The 18,032-nt window shown below is 35.1% G+C and overlaps 1 protein-coding gene across 1 annotated transcript; it reads right to left on the bottom strand.

The window, feature by feature from the left end:
- Positions 1–13,306: 13,306 nt before the first annotated feature.
- LOC149391305 (histone acetyltransferase HAC1-like) lies at positions 13,307–17,271 on the bottom strand. Its single transcript, XM_089619977.1, has 11 exons — positions 17,062–17,271; positions 16,733–16,981; positions 16,346–16,603; positions 16,128–16,256; positions 15,818–16,018; positions 15,589–15,731; positions 14,899–15,148; positions 14,678–14,814; positions 14,528–14,591; positions 14,290–14,447; positions 13,307–13,379 (listed from the first exon to the last, which is right to left on the bottom strand). The coding sequence occupies exons 1-11, from the start codon at positions 17,269–17,271 to the stop codon at positions 13,307–13,309; spliced, it is 1,872 nt and encodes a 623-aa protein (XP_089476103.1).
- Positions 17,272–18,032: the final 761 nt, after the last annotated feature.

Raw genomic sequence — 18,032 nt, 5'->3', positions numbered from 1 at the left:
GAGAGAGGAAAGACCAATTTAAAAAAACTGACAAGTTATATCAGAATAAATTAAAATTACAACATAGATAAATAAAATAAATTAATAATAATAAGATGTTTCAGCGTGTTGAAAATATTAGACAGCTACAAGAGATTACCCAATCACGCTAAATGAATTGTTGAATATATTCCGAGCGAATTTAAATTATGATGATACTTTTAGGGTTTTACGTAAGAACAAGAAGTTGAGTTCATGCAGGAAGAAAATAACATATATATTGAGACACTATTTAGAAATACCCATCGAGATGAAAAGGCAAGCAATGAGAAGAATAGCAATGGCTTCATGCTTTGGCAACGTCATGTCTGCGTGTAAAATATCGGAAAAGCAAAGTAAAAGATGAATAAAATGTGAATATATTTGGAGAGTAGTTGTCGATTGATTAATATGCATTGCAACTCCAATAGCATCGTCATTATATATAGTCCCAACACTACTTGAAAAACGTATATCAATTTACGTTTCCGTTTTCTCGATTACATTTATTTGAAGGATCTCGAATCTTTTTTTATTTATTAACGTACGATTATAGAATGGATTTTAGTAACTGATGTATAACGTGAAATTAGATCCCTAGGGCTATGGACTTCCAAACTACCAAGTGAGGTAATTTTTTTAACAACACCGTTATAGACGTTTTTCCAATTAAAAAATAGTCATAGCTTCGTAAGAATTAAGTGAATATGTGAAGATTACTTTTTTCCTTCTACTGTGTCCAAATATTCTAATTGAAAAAAAAATGAACAATATTAGTAACAGAAAATTAAGAGAGAGAGAGATTATTAGTTGACCATAAAATTTGGAACTAACTGCACCTAAAAAATTTGAACAACTCTCCACTTCTCTTTTTTCCTTTATTTTTATTTTTTTGTATAAAACAAAGCTTTGCTTTATTGTTAAGCGTATTGAAAATATTTATTGTTAAACAAATACGTACAAGTATTTCTATTTTGGTGTAAAACTCAGCTCATGATGTCTCATTAATAATGTTTCCTTTAATACACGGAGTAGAGCTATATGCAATTGCTCAAAGAGCGGGAAATCGAAAAGCATAATAGACAAAGAATGCTGATCAATTCACACCTGTCGTATAATCTTTGTCCAGCGTGGCATGACTCTAGGTGACTGAAACGACATCCTTTTGTTAGTCGTTTTTGTATTTCTACTAAGAATGTCGTTGTTGGCAGCGTATTGTTGGGCTTGGGCCTGTGGTGAGCTTCTTCTGATGGGTCGCTAACAGTGGACTCTTCCGTTTTGTATATTATTATTTAGGGATTATTCCTAAACTAAACTATGACTTTCACAATAGTTTTGGACCAAAATCCAATATCTCTAATTTAATCCAAAAACATGACTTGCTTTTTTACACAATTACGTTTTTATCCTTTTATTTCTTTCAATTTTTTCTCATTGCTTTTTTTATCCTTTATTTCTTTTCTTCTTCTGCGTTTCTTTTCTTCTTCTTCTTCTTCGTTCAAAATCTCTCTCTCTCTCTCTCTCTCTCTCTCTCTCTCTTGCGTCCAAAAGAAGAAGAACTCCGTCGAGGCTTATCACGGGGGTTTCAAACCCCTAAAATTAGTTTGGGGTTCTCGTGGTTTGTTGCCGAGTTGAGCGAGGAAGAAGAAGAACGAGAATTCGGGAGAGAGAGAGAGAGAGAGAGAGAGTGAGAGTGAGACGGAGTTGAGCTCGCGGAGGAAGAGGAAGAGAACCCACCGAGGAGACGAGAACGCCGCACGTCGCCGTGGAGACCGACCGGGAAGCGAACGCCGGGAAAGGAAGAGAACCCACCGAGGATAGTGAATTTCACAGGAATTGGGTAAGAAAAATCTGAAAATTTCTGGGTTTTCGTTGAAGATTTATTGACATTGATGTCAATAAATATGCATTTTTATTGACATTAATGTAAATAAATCTTCAACGAAAACCCAGAAATTTTCAGAAACTTTTCAAAATTATCCAGAATCAAATCTTCAACGAAAACCCAGAAACGTTGAAGATTTATTGACATTAATGTCAATAAATATGCATTCTTATTGACATTAATGTCAATAAATCTTCAACGTTTCTGGGTTTTCGTTGAAGATTTATCTTCAACGATTCTGGAAAATTCATTTGAAGATTTATTGACAATGATGTCAATAAATATGCATTTTTATTGACATCAACGTCAATAAATCTTCAACGAAAACCCAGAAATATTCAGAAACTTTTCAAAATTATCCAGAATCCCGAGAATCGTTTTTTCTTTGATTTTTTAACTTAAAAAACCACATAAATTCTACGCGGAATCCATGGCGGGCTGTTCCGGCGGACACTTCGAGGTCGCCGTAGCCGGGATGGCCATGGGCTGCTCTTCGGCGGCCATGACCGTCGTTCCCAGGAGCTTCAGCGTCGGAGATTATTTTGATTATTTTGGCCGAAAAATCAGGGTATGTTCATTAGAAATTGGGGGTTTTGATAATCTTGAGAATTGTTGATATTGTGAGTCGATTTTGTGTTTGGAATTATGCTTGGGATTGTTGATTTGGGCTGTTTTCGAATTTTGGATGAATTTACCATGGATTTGCTGATTTTTGGACGTGTTTTGGACTTGGCAGTGAGACTTGACCGTGTATGCTGTTTTTTTTTTGCCGTGTGTAACTGAGTTGTTATGGATTTTGTTTGGTCTTTTTTTTTTTAAATTTAAATTAATGTCAATAAACATTGGAACTTATTTGTATTAATGTCAATAAAAAGTCACAGTGAGTTATTGAGGGTATTTTTGTACTTAAAGAAAATAGATAGTCATAGTTTAGGATTAAATTGAACTTATTTGATTTTGGTCCAAAATCATTGTGGAGGTCATAGAATAGGAATAATCCCTATTATTTATTGTTCAAATTAGGCGTACCATTTAATTTTTATATATGCGGATATGTAGATTCTGGTATAATTTTATTTAAACATCGCTGGTATACCGCGTAACTATTAGTTTTCTTTCGCTAATTACTATATAGCATACTGCACACCCTGGATACTTGATGAAAATTTCGGAGACTACGTTGACAAATTTGTTCACCTTTGTTTCATTTTCTTAACGTACTTCTTACAAAAATTTAAAAATCAGAATTAAATATGGATTAAAATAACATAAAATTAAGTAACTAACCAATTAAAATCTTTGAAAATTTCTATATAGCCAACGTTTCGTAAATTTGAAGTAAAAAGTCATAAAAACGACGGGGCATTTCTAATTTGTCCTTTCATTAAAATAAAAGAATGAGATATTTACGTCAATTTACACGTATAAATTTACATGGACGTGATTATTTACCTAACATTTATGAAACGTTTACTATATAGCAATGTGAAACTGTAAATATGTTTATATACTTAAAGATCTCTTAAAATAATCATGTATTTGTTATAATAATATCACTACAAATCTTATTGATACTTACTCTTCTACATTAAGAGTAAAAGATTATCTATATAAACTCATCCGCCCTTCATCATGCACAAAAAAAATGAGACTATTGGAGGATGCAATGAGCCTAGTATCCATCACACGTCGTCATCTCGAGGGAAGACATTTAGAACTCCCTTCTAACTCTAAGTGTCATTTTTGTTTTTGTTAATTGTTTATATTTTTAGTTTTTGTATTTTCAAATTTAAAATTAAAAAAAACTATAAAATGGTTTTTTTTATTAGATCACTTTAAAAACGAAACAAATATATAAAATGTGTCAAAAGTACAAAACATGCTAGTTATAAGTACAAAATAACTAGAAACGACGTGTCACCGAGTCTGGGATTGATATGGAAATAACCTTCTGCCCCTAGACATAGACCCTCTAAATCCTTGGTGGTTGCTGCTTCAACAAATCTAATAGTAAAAGGAGGAGAGATAATATTTTTTTATTCATTTTTACCCTCTTCTTTTTTTTCTTTACTTTTTTTCTATTTTTTTTTTCTTTGAGTCTTGCATGTGTAAAAAAATTTGGTTTTTTATTTTTTATTTTATTTTTATTTTAAAGAAATCTGTGTTTGTTTGACGATTTGTTAAAATAGATATGTCAACAATTGACACAATTTGTTGACATATAGTATTAACAAATGACAATCTGAAAAGTTTGTTGATTTGTTGTCATAGATGTCAACAAATAACATGATTTGTTGACATATATATGTCACTACTGGAAAGTTGGTTGATTTGTTGACATAGATGTCAATAAATGACATAATTTGTTGACGTAAATATCAACAAATGACACAATTTGTTAACGTAATTATCATAAAATCCATACCGTTTTCGCTTTATGTCAAGTCAACAAATCTTTAACACCAAACTGGAAGAGGAAAAGAATCACAAAGAGTAAAACAAAAACACAACACAACATAAAAACAGAAATAAATCAATTTTTAACACTAAATTTTTTAAACAAAACTCGTGGTGTAGCATTATTATTCAGACACATTATTTACTCATATTGCTGAACTCTTACCTTCAATTTAAATGAATTTTGTGATATGAACCGAAGACATAAAACACAAAAGACACAATGTGAAGGGAAACAGAGAGAGCTTTGACTCAATATGTTAAACTTCCGACATTGTAATGTTATTGCCCATGAATCAGCAAAGAAAGCTAAAGTCAAGCTTGCAGCAAATTACACCCATCCCTTTCACAACATGAATTAAAAAGGCTTACAAAAATCACAACAACAAAAAAAACCCAACGATTCTCCACACACAAATTAAAACAAACCACCACTAAATCTAAGTCAAGCTCGCAGCGTCGTTGTCGTCAAAGTCAACCCCCGTAATAACAGCATTCACAGCAGTAGCACAAAACCTCTCTTTCCCGATCACCGCCGAGATCTCCCATGCGCCGTCGGAGAGCATAACCACATCATCACCGACGCCCAAGAAACACCGTACTCGCCGCCCCCGCCACGTCTCCTGACCGCCGGACCTCCGTTGTTGGCCACCGATACAGCCTTTCTCGATGCTTGCTTCACCACCGCCAGTAAACCGCTGTCGGCGTTGTAACATCCACGCCAGTCTCACCGGCGATGATCACAGCAGTAGCCATATCCAAGAACAGCCAGTGCCCTCGAACCCCGAAATACAGCTTAGCCTCTCAACCTTGCTCCTTGAACAGATCTCGAAGCCGCAAGAGATTGTACAATTCCAGCAGATCAACTGAACGACCTCCACAGGCATCAACAATCCGCTCCCCCGAGGCCGGCGATGAGCTTGGTCTCGTCTGCGACGACGACGAACTTCTCCGACGCCGCCTCCACCATCTTCTCCCTCATGAGAGTGCCACCGCGGCCTTTGACGTTGTTCAGGCTGGGATCGACCTTATTGTCGCCGTCGATGGCGAGGGTGGTCATCGAGGACTGAGAGAGAGATTCCGAGAGATCTGGCTTGCTCCTCCGTGCATTTGGAGGCCGGGACGCTGAGAGAGAGAGAGAGAGAGAGAGAGAGAGCTGGTGGAGGAAGAAAATGTATCGTGGCTGAATGAATGAAAGAGAGAGAAAAAAATGAGCCAGAGATAACAAAGAAAGGAAAAATAGAAAGGCAAGGGTAAAAATGAACTTAAACACTTGGCCAATTAGTAGATTTGTCCAAATTATGGTTTTTATGTAAAATGAGAAATGAGTTATCAAATAGTATAACTATTAGTAAATGTGTCAATTTCAAGTAACGTTTTTGCGATTTAATTTGTCTGGATCGCATGACACAAGGATTTGTGATTGAATTTGTACGGAGTACTCACTAGTGTTCTGCTATGGTAATGTATTTGTGATTAAAGGTTTTCTTTTATTTTTCTTTCTAGGTTGCCATATCATTCTTTCTTTTCGCATAGCCATAAATTATTACACTTTTAAATCCACACCATTCGTGCTATATTTGAGGGATATGTGACAATACGACGTATTTTGTTGCAGTCTTCAAAACAAGACAAATCAAACATGACAAGAAATTTTTATTAATTGCTTCCATGCTATGGATTGATATTAATTGAATAATTAAGCATTCTCAACAACGCAGCAACAAGCGTCGAAGTGTGGTTTTGACATTCGCGGGACACATATCGACGCTACGTGTTTGACACCAGATTTCTCGCAAACTGGAACACATTCTGGGTTGCTCTTGCATGTCCCTTCCATATAAACGCAATCGTATCCTTTTGTCTTCTCTACCCCTGAAATCAACAAGATGCACATTTCAAATTAACTGGTTACCAAAAATTAACAAAATAGCCATGATTTTAATTAAGGACAAATTAACATAGATAGAGATATAAAGAAATAAACAAATCGGACAAAGACCCTTACAACTTAGACAGAGATATAAACACAAATAAATAAGACAGGAGCGCTGTGCTAAATGAATTATGGAGTTTTTTTTTTAGCAATAGATATAATGTGATGATGATTTAGATTTTAACGTGGCAACAAAAAAGTTTAATTAGTTCATGCCAGATTCGTTTAATTAGAGAATAGCATGCTCAGAGAGTTTAGACAAGATTTAGAAATATAATGGAACAATTATTATAAGCCTGCAACACAGAAATAAATAAGATATTGAGCCTGTTGAAAATATTATCCAACTACATGACTGCCCAGTTACGCTAAATGAATTAGAGTGTTTTTCCGAGCAAATATAAATTACGATGAACAAGAAGTTTAAGATCATGCAACGGGATTATATTATATTATATATATATATAAATATATATTCAGACAATATATAGGAATACCCATGGAGAGGAAAAGGCAGGCGATAAGAAGAATAACAATGGTTTCATGCTTTGAAACAGCCATGTCTGTATATTGTCAAATATCGGCAAAGAAAAGCAAAAGATGAATATAAAAAGTTTATATTGTTTGGAGACTTGTCTTCGATTGATAAATAATATGCATTCCAACTCCAATATCGTCGTAATTATATAGTCCCAAAACCACTTGAATTTCTAGGTTAAATTTATTTGAAGGATATCAAATCATTTTATTTATAATTATTAGGATAACTTTTGTCTCGATATACTTCCTAATCATGGAAATTGGATCCCTAGGGGTGATGACTCACTTTACTACATCCCGTTTTGTATATGATTATTTATTGTTCAAAATTTACATACGCGGATCAAGATTCTGGTATAATATTTTTGAAACATCGCAAGTATAATGCCTAACTATTAGTTTCTACTTTTTAAAACTGGTTTTTTTGCTAATTAATATAGCATACCCATATATTTAATGAAAATTTCCGGAGACTACGTTGACAATTTAAGTCCACCATTCGTTTCATTTCTTAAACATATTTAGAGAAATTAAATAAATCAGAATTAAATACTATTACAAATCGTGTTTCTGTTTTTAAAAGATTACTTGAATAAACTCCTCCACACATCGACAAGAGGAAAAAAAAACTCGGGAAAGATCCTTAAAATTGTGGATCTTTTTGTTGTTTATAATACCAAAGATCTTAACTAATTCAGGTGACATCTCATAAATGTACATAGCAATAGCATCATTATTATTCCTTTTAGCAAGATCAAATAGTAATTTTTAGTGCGCAGAGCAAATTTAGTGTGGGTCTTCTTTCTTCTTTTTTTTTTTTTTTTTTTTTTGTGTGTGAATGTTTTAGTGTGGGTCTTCTAAAATTTAAATTTGTTTTACACCACGTATAATGGTGGTGTTGTCATTGTAAAATAATCAACTCTCTTGAAGGTTCTATGTCAACATTACACTAGTACATTAGGACAAAAAACGTCATCCAGTGCGACGATTGTCGCACCAAATACTTCATATGTCGCATCTAATAGTTTATTAGGTGCGACATTAGGTGGCACAAGGTATCCGAATAACACTAAACATTAGCGAAATTTTTAGTCATCCGGATGAGTATCCGGTGCGACATGTCGCACCTAATATGGGCTTAGGTACGACTATTAGGTGCGACATGTCGCACCTAATACCCTTCCGCACCCAATATGTTAATTTGTAGTAGTGGTAGCTCAAATTGTAGAAATGTTGAAAAAAAAACACACACACACAACTAAAGTGGTGAAAATTGAAATATGAAAAGAAAGAAATGGCATATGTTATCCGTCGATTTCGAGCCTCCGGCCTAGAGGACAGATCTACTTAAGGTGGGTCCGCTCGGGAGAACGCCGCTCGAGTGACCGGGCCGACCAACCACACAAGCACCACGCTCGGACACAACCGGCCAGCCACTTGGTGACTCAGCCGGCCGGTCACCCGATGACGCGACTGAATGATCACCTAGTGACCCGCCGGCCAGCCTTGCAGTGACTCGGCCGGGCGTCCATGCATTGGCTCGACCGGTCATACAATGACCTGGCCGAACGGCCGAGCAACGGCCTGGCCGGTCATGTTGTGACTCGGCCAAACGGCCAAATAGTGGCCCGGCCGACCGTCCTCCTCGCTCCACGCACACGACGACACACCTATAAATATAGGCCCCGGCTCTATTTCCTAGGTAATCCGAATTTACCTAAGATTTATCAAACATTGTCTATTTAGTAATGTCAAACGTTTAAATTGGCTATTTTTCTAATGGACCCTTTGATTTTGCCGATTGAGTATGGTGCTCTACCTCTTTTGCATGAGATTACGTAATGCTGGGTATCTATTTCAATGGATTACACAATCAGTAAGAATCAAATAACAAAAAATTAGGCAATTAGTCAACTAAAATGTTTAGAATTGTTATATAGTCAAACGTTTCGTACATTTTAGGTAAATAGCCATAAAAATGACATGACATTCCTGGTTTGTACTTTTATTGAGATAAAAGAGTAGGCTATTTACGTCAATTTACACGTGTAAATAAATGGACGTATCTATTTACCTAAGATTTACACAAGGATGCTATATAGCAACGTAAAAATGTAAATTTAGCTATATATCTAATGACCCATAAAATAATCAGTGTAGGATCACTCTCTCTACCCGCAAATCTTAGTGTTCATCTTTGTCTACAAGTTTTTCAAAGTTTATTTGCAAGTAAATAAACGTTAATAACTATTAATTTATGTATATTTGTGTTTATTTTTGTTAATATCGATAAATTAGTTACAAAAATGTAGTATGTCGGTATATTTGCATTTATTTTTATTAATGTCAGTAAATCTGTTTTAGAAACGCAACGTGAATTAATCTAAGAGAATATGACGCAACTTTCGAGCGCCACAGTGAAGAGTAAAAATCGGAGCAGAGACAGAAACTCATCGTCAATGGAGAGAGAGAGAGAGAGAGAGAGAGAGAGAGAGAGAGAGAGGTCATTAAACGTGGCTATGGTCAACTAATTTAATTACTCAATATTTTATATTTTATTGAAACGTTTGATGAAGAGTATTTTGGATACTTGATTCTCGTTAATTTATGTTCATGGCTATTTTAAAAAATTAATATAACATTGACTATTTAGGAAAACGTAAGTTTGCTATTGATTAGTTAGCTATAGAGCCCTTTTTTAAACATACTTATTTCATATATTTAAATCTTAAACGTACTTATTACGAAAATTATAAATCAGAATTAAATATGGATTGAAATGATCATGTATTCGTTATAATAATATCACTACAAATCTTATTTCTTCTTACTCTTTATATTAATAATTAAAAGACTACCTGAATAAACTCCTCCATCCATCAACATGGGCAAAAGAAATGATACGTTCATAGCGAACCTCGTTAGTGCATCACAGATTGCCATCTCGCGGGAAGACAAAACAACAAATTCTAGATTTGTTGACAACATACAACTCAACAAAACTTAATATTTGTCTTAATATTCGTTGATTTGTATATCAACAAATATAAGTTGCTGATTTGTGTGTGAGCAAATCCTAGATGTGAAAAAAAAAAAAAATTAATTACGGAACTCAGAGCGAGGAGTAACTGATTGCGCCTGAGGTTGCATTGTGGACATTTTATACTGGATCAACTAATAATTGTCCTGATTTTATAATTTTAGTTAATTATGATAAAAATCTTCTCAAGTCCAAAAATACAATGAAACTCACTAACGTTGTACTATTATAATGTATTTGCGATTGAATTTGTGGATCGCATGACACAAGTTGAATTTGTACCGAGTAATCACTAGTGTTCTGTTAAAGTAATGTATTTGTGATTAAAGGTTTTCTTTTTCTTTCTTTCCTGCTTAATAAATATATATTTTGAATCCAATGGTTCGCATCGCTTACTAATTTAAGGGAATAAGTCATAAGAAGTAATATACGTGACAATACGACGCATTTTGTTGCAGTCTTCAAAACAAGACAAATCAAACACGAATTTTTTTTTTTATTAACTGCTTCCAAGCTATGGATTGATGATATTTGTATAATTAAGCATCATTAACTAGGCAGCAACAAGCTCGGTAGTTGAAGCTTGGTTCTCTCCTTCGCACGACACAATTCGAAGCTATGTGTGGGATACCAGATTTCGCGCAAACTGGCACACATTCTGCGTCTGTGTTGCATGTCCCGGGCATAAAATTGCACTCATTTGCTTTTGTCTTCTCTACCCCTGAAATCAACAAATACACATTTAAAATCAACTGGTTACCAAAATAAACAAAAAATAATTTTTTTTTTAATAGCGCCATGATTTCAAGGACAAATTAACATTGGTTATTTTAAAATAGTACAAAGACCCTTGCAAATAAATTAGACAGTCAGCGCTAGGCTAAATGAATTATTGAGTTTTTTTAGATATAGAAGTTATGAGGATGATTTAGAATTTTTTACGTGGCAAGAAATTTTTTTAATTAGTTCATGCAATATTAGTTTTAATTAGAGAATAACATGCTCAGAGTTTAGGCAAGATTTAGAAATATCCATGGAGAGGAAAAGGCGGGCAGTAAAAAAATTATAATGGAACAATTATTAAGCTTGCAACACAGAAAAGAAATAAAAAAAGATATTAAGCATGTTGAAAATAATATAAATTATCTGCGCATATATAAATTATGATGAACAAGTAGGTTAAGTTCATGCAACGGGATTATAATACTTATATATAAAAATACATATTCAGACAGTATATAAAAAAATACCCATGGACAGGAAAAGGCAGGCAATAAGAAGAATAGCAATGGCTTCATGCTTTGAAACAGCCATGTCTGATTGTCAAATATGGGCAAAGAAAAGCAAAAGATGAGTATAAAGTTTATATATTGTTTGGAGACTAGTCTTCAATTGATAAATAATATGAATTCCAACTCCAATTTCGTCGTCATTATATAGTCCCAAGAGCACTTTGACTTTCTAGATTACATTTATTTGAAGGATATCAAATCTTTTTATTTAAAACTATTAGGGCAACTTTTGTCTCGATACTTCCTAATCGTGGAAATTGGATCCCTAGGAATGATGACTCACTTTACTACATTCTGTTTTTGTATATTATTATTTATTGTTCAAATTTACGTACCAATTAACAAATTTACATACCATTTAATTATTTATATACGCAAATCTAGATTCTGATATATATTTTTCAAAAACATCCCTGGTATACTGCATAACTATTAACTATTAGATTCTACTATTAATTTTTTTTTATAATTAATATAGCATACCCATATATTTAATGAAAATTTCCGGAGACTACGTTGACAATTTTTGTCAACCATTCGAAATTAAAAATCATAATTAAAATACAGACCATAAAATACATAATGTTTATTCGATTCGAAATCATATTTATATACTCTCTTTTTTCGCGAAAATACCTAATGTTAGTTTTTGTTCCACTGTTAATACTCAAACCGTTAATCATACACAGAACTCGACGTGGATGGCTCAGATTTCGTGAACAAATAAATTCTGATATTTACAATTAAGAAAAATGAAATAATATACATATTAAATGTTGAAACAAATAAAACTTATATATAAAAATATAAAAATTCGAAGACAACAATAATCCGGAGACCTATCGCCTTCTTATTTCTTCTTCTCTCTTCTGATCCCCAATCAGCCTCAATCGATTCTTTTGCAGCCTCATATCTCTCATATGCCCCAACCACAGCACCTCAGAGGTGTAGAGAGTGGCGATTGATTTCCTGATTTAAAGAGAGACCGTCCAAAGAGAGAACCTGTCGTCGGAGATCTCAAATGTGTAAGCTCCAGAGATGCGCATAAGGTGTTCGACAATATGCCGCAACGAAATGTGGTGTTCTTGGAACTCGCTGATCTCGAACTCTGTCGCTCGGAATCTGATATTCAAGGCGTTGGAAGCTTTCCGGTAGATGCAGAGAGGTTCAGTTGGGTGACGCTGAATTTTTTTTATTGGCGCTTGTTCTTTCTATTTTTTGTTTGTTCTTATTTTAATTGTTGTTTTCAATTATTTTGTATAATAAAATAACATAATTAATATTTATTTAGTTTTAGTTTTTTTTTTCAAGAAATCTTGATTAATTATGAGGTTCACACGTGTTTTTCAACCGAATTTAATAGTCCGAATGTCTACGATACAACTAAAATGTATTTTTATCGAAAAAAAAAAACAATACATGTATATAAATATGACTTTGAGTAAACATTAATTATTTTTGGCGGCATTTTCTTTTAAAATGCCACTATTAATTGTGTTTCTGTTCTTATATATTGACGACAAAAGACTAGTTGAATAAACCTCTCCACACATCTTTCGTCATTGAAAAAAAAAAAAATAAATAAGATCATTAAAATTGTGGCTCGTTTTGTTGGTTGTTTATAGTACCACAGATCTTAACTTACTCAGATGACGTCTCATAAATGTACATAGCAATAGCATCACTATTATTCCTTTTTAGCAAGATCAACACAGTAGTTTTTTGTGCCTAAAGCAAATTTAGTGTGGGTTTTCTAAAATTGAAATGTGTTTTCAATTTGTAAAATAATCAACTAATGAAGATTCTATGTCAACATTACACTAGCAGTTCAAATTGTAGTAATGTTGAGGAAAAAAAAACACATAACTAAAGTGGTGAAAATTGATATATGAAAAGAAAGAAATGACATATTTTCTATTAATCAAACCTAGACAGCATTAAAGTATCAGGCAAAAACAGTCGCATCCCAACTAGGTTGGCACCTGACTAACTTGCTAATCATCTACTTATGCTATCAATTAGGATAAAACTATAATCATCATTGTCTTGTTAAGTTTCAGTCTATAAAGTACTGGAAAGAACTATATACAAAAAGTTCATCGGTGGAATACAATTCTGCTTCAAAATTATTCTCTTCATTAGTGGAGATGAAGAGCCCTTGCTTGGATAAAGCCTGAAAGAATAACCGGGATTTGGTTCTTCGCTATCCTCCTGTAAAAAACAAAACAGAAAATATGTTGATTTGTACTAAAATGTCACACTAGTAGTAAAAAAATGTAATATGTAATCGAAAAAAAATTAAATATGATAGGAAAAAAAAAAGACATCATCTACTATTGCTATCGATTATGATATAATTTTATATAATCTTTTCGTTAAACTTCAGAATATACAAGAGGAAAATAAATAAATAATACCTTCAAAAGTCATCGATGAGATACAGGGGCTTCAAAAGCTCTTCGTTGGTGGTGAAGAGGCCTCATTAAAACCTTGCTTGGATAAACCCGTAGGAAAAAATCCACGCAAGGATAAAAGAGTGCATGATCGTAAGCTGTGATTCGCTTCTTCGCCATCCAATAATTAAGAAGAAAAAAATATGAAAGATTGGTTAGGCAAATCATCAAACACTTGGTATGCCATCTTCTTAAACAGAGTTATAAATCCTATTGATAGGAAGAAGAGCAAAGGAAAAGTACCTTTTGGCAAGCTGACGAAAGATTGAGTTGTTGTTGAGCCCAATTATAGGAAACACGCGTCTTTGAGTCTGTAATCAATAATGCCAAAAGCAAAGTTAAAAATGTTTAATTACATATATCCAGCAACTAATTTCTGAAGTATTAGAGTATAGACTTGCGTGTACAACACGTAACCTTATTAATATATAGTCGAATGTGTATGCCACGCTGGCAAGAGTTTGTTAGCTCAGCCACATAGGCATTACTTTAGTTAATTGAAATTATGTTACTCTATAGCTATACGGAGACAGAGTATAAAACTTGTAATCATCAACGATTGAGTTCAGTAATGAAAATCTTCATTTTACTCGCACCTAACATGAAGCGTTTTGCAACATGATTACCTGAGAAGTGAGTGGTTCAGTTATTTCCGGTGAAGCTGGTACAGAAGCATCATTGAGGAGTGCTTCGCTCGTCGCAACGTGTCGAATTGAAGGCCGTTCTTTTCGAAGAAGCCCAAGAGATCGGTTCTACTCGCACAAACCTCGTTGAAAATCACGCCATCTTTTTCGGTGGCCGTGTGATCAGGGACACGATTTCGCTCCTGAATATACAACACTTTCAGGTAATTAGCAATCAATTCAGTAATAAGGCAATGGACATATAAGGAATAGTTGAGATAACCTTTGAGTGCAAACACTGGCTTTTACTCGATCTGTTGTCAACCCTTGGCTTCCGATCGTGGCATCTGCCAACAATTTCAAGAGAGTTTTTTTTACTGAAATTATTTCAAATGCAATGACACGGTGTTGAAATTTGATATGAATTACGTACCTTTCACATAAGCACTTTCCATCGTAGCTATTATACCAGAGGTTGCCTGATATGATGGCATCGCAGCAATTGGTGCAAACAGGCTTCAAGTCTATCACTATAAACTCCTCTTTCCGCGACCGAAAGAACTCGGCAAGCTGAAGAAAAACAAATAAATTAGTCCAGAGCAACAAAAAAATAATAATAATAATAGCGAAGAAGAAATACTTTTTTTGACAAACCTTGTACATAAGCAAAATATCTGTGTTGACAACACCTGGGTGCTTTTTTCCTCTCATTTCTTCTTTCTTGGTTTCCTCTTTGATGTTGATGAGAAGATCTTCGACGAGTGTAGGCCAGCAATCGCCATCGAAATAAGGTAAACGATCGAGTAATGATAACCACCTCTTTCCGGTGAAGAAGCGGTCGTAGAATGTCGTGTGATTCACCACAATGCCTTCTCCGGCGGCTTTTTCGACCATGCTATGGTACCTGAATCACAAACATATCAAATATGTCACTTTGATATGAGTAATCAACCTGTTTTTTTTTTTTTTTATATATATATACAACAGTTTATTGCAAATTTTTAATTTTTTTTTAATTAAATCCGATGAGGAAATATAACTCAAGCCATTATGCTCCTCGAGGCTAAATTATTTTGCTGAGAACATTTCTGTTACTTAATATACAACACACAATATCAAGATTTCATATATCAACGACACTGTTAATATGAATGCCAGAGCAAATTGAATCCTAAGAACAACTCATCAAAACAAACCTTCCTAATCCGTAATTTAAGTAATCATGATAGAATTGACACAAAATGGCTAGAGGAGATAAATTATCCATAATAATTAAAAAAGACGACGATACAAATAAACAAAATACAAGGATAGAAAAATAAACAAAGCTTAATATAAACCAACCATTGTTGAAGTGCTTCGGGCTCCGGCGTCCTCTGATTCTTGGGATGACAGTTAAAGATGTATTCGTCGCCTTTTTGAGGCGGGCATGACCAAATATAGCAATTGGTGAAGCCACGCAACTTCACATAATCGAGGTAACTAATCTGTAAATTATAAGTCATATAGTTGTGAGAACTAAGTACAAAACAATAATAATAGCACACTTGGTCATATTTGACTCATTGCTCACCAACACTTGATGATATATGACAGTTCTAAGAGGCTCTCCAGATGAGGCCATTATGTTTGGCTGTAGCATCTTGACCGAGTCGAGGTACGAAATGTACGCGCAGCGTTGGTTCGGCTTCTCACACTCCGCCCCGTACTCTTGAACGTACAAACTAAATACGCACACATCGATCCCGCTAATCTTCTGAAACAGAAGGATCAACTGCAAGAAGAAAAGAAAAAAAAATAACATTAGTAGTAGCTAGTGAGAGCTATTTATATGATGAGCATATAAAATGAGTCCATTGTCCAACTGAGACCCAAGAAGAGACCTTAGACGTGTACTCGAACTCAGTAGGGTAGGTGTGGTCATGAATAGCACCCAAGAAGGCCTTGTTCACTTTCACGCTCTTCTTCGTTGAAAGAACTACTCTAACTGAGAGGTCCTTCACTTGAGGAACCTGTGGTTTAATTACACACCAACACACATATGTTAATGTAGACAAATGAAAGAAGAAGCACATACATGCATATGTATATAGGTACGTACCTGGTGTTTGGCATGCATAGCCCTGGCTTGCGTGTCACGTGAGAGGACGATGGAAAGGCGGCGGTGGATGTGGTCGCTGAGGGCGGTTTTGGGAAGAGTCTTGGCCGTGAAGAAGGGTTCGACTATGTGAGGTCGTTGCACCAAAGCCAGCCAACACTTGGGGCACTTGTACGAACCGCTCTTCTCTTTGCTGTTGAACATCCCGCAGATCTGGTGGTGCCACTCCTCGCACTCCTCGCACTCCTCGCACTCAACCCACTGCATATATAAGTAATGATATTCTCGCTAATGTGGGCCCCATATGTAATGATATTCATCTGCTGACGCACTCAGATTGAGTGGGCCCCACAAATGTGATGAGGTTAAAACGAACTTAGGAGGGCTCACCGGCTCTTCTTGCGATTGGTCGTTCTTCATGGGGACCAGACGAGAATGGGATGTTGGTCTCCAGGGTCTGCAGAAACAGGCGGGACAGAGTCGCCGTTCGTAGTCGCCGAAGTAACTTCCGTTGCGTTCGATCATACCGCCGCAGTTCCAACAACACTTGATCTCCGGCGCCAGTAGGATCTGTCCTTTCCCGCACAGCCCACACTTCTCGAACTCCTCTTCGTCGTCGTCGTCGTCTTCTTTCTCGCGCTGTTCGAGTACCCACATTACTATTATGTTTGCTATCCACGGTGTTGATCGAGTGAGTTGCCAAGTTGACTTATTATTACCTTGGAGCGACTTCGAGTGAGACTCCTCAGATGGTCTCTCAGGTCTTGTGGAGTCACGACCGGAGAGGGAAGTGCCATCACGCGCTGCCTCTGGTTTCTTGAACATTCTACGTAATCCTCGCTTGCGTTGACTGTACTCGTCCCTGCACAGTTCAAACCAGAAGAAGAGAGAGACCCTCTCTTACGCTTCTTCTCGCTACACAATCCCATTGCTGTTTCTTGTTTTCTTTCGCTCTTTCTTTCTCTTCTTTTTTACTTCTTAATTTTGCTTCTTTATAATAGTTATCGTAACCTTCGGTGCGTCTTTTATTTTATTTTTTTTCCTAAATCTTTGATTGCGTATTTCGTCACGGACCCGGCCCAGCTATTAGGCAAGTAAAGCCATTGCTTGCCGTGGTATTTGCATCTTATATCACAAATTGGCAATCCAATTGCAAATAAGTCACACACAAAAATTTTAGAAAGTTTTAGAGGAAGATGAAGTGATTTTTAATGAGGTATTGTAAAAATTCAGAAGACATGAAGTAACTAATAAAAAGATTAAATGATGAGAGAGAGTAATTTGAAATTTGCACATGTGACACGAATGTAAATACATGACACAAATGCAATTTTGACAACTTTGTGACACAAATGCAAAAACTCGACGAATTTGTGACATTGACGCAAATTTCCCTTGCTTGCCTAAGGCCTCACATTCTAGACAAAATTAAGGCCTCTTATTTACTCATTTTATTGTGGTATTTGCATCTTATGTCACAAATTGGCAATCAAATTGCAAATAAGTCACACGCAAAAATTTTAGAAAGTTTTAGAGGTAGATGAAATGATTTCTAATGAGATATTGTAAAAATTCAGAAGACATGGAGTAACTAATAAAAAGATTAAATGATGAGAGAGAGTAATTTAAAAGAAAAATTAGTTGATCTAAGCCACATTCAACGTTGTAATTGTAATCTAACCAACGTTTC

Source organism: Urtica dioica, chromosome 7 (genome assembly GCF_054948205.1).
Source record: "Urtica dioica subsp. dioica isolate 48M chromosome 7, U.dioica_male_clone48M_v1_H2, whole genome shotgun sequence".
In the NCBI taxonomy this organism is placed as follows: Eukaryota; Viridiplantae; Streptophyta; class Magnoliopsida; order Rosales; family Urticaceae; genus Urtica; species Urtica dioica.
This window is presented reverse-complemented; position numbering and strand designations above follow the sequence as displayed.

Excerpts from the sequence above, each read along its gene's own strand:
- LOC149391305 (XM_089619977.1), bottom strand. The coding sequence starts at position 17,271 with ATGGGATTGTGTAGCGAGAAGAAGCGTAAGAGAGGGTCTCTCTCTTCT. Across the intron at positions 16,019-16,127 it reads AGTTCGAGTACACGTCTAAG|TTGATCCTTCTGTTTCAGAA; the intron begins GTCTCTTCTTGG and ends TTCTTCTTGCAG. Across the intron at positions 13,380-14,289 it reads CACTCCTCAATGATGCTTCT|GAGGATAGCGAAGAACCAAA; the intron begins GTACCAGCTTCA and ends TGTTTTTTACAG.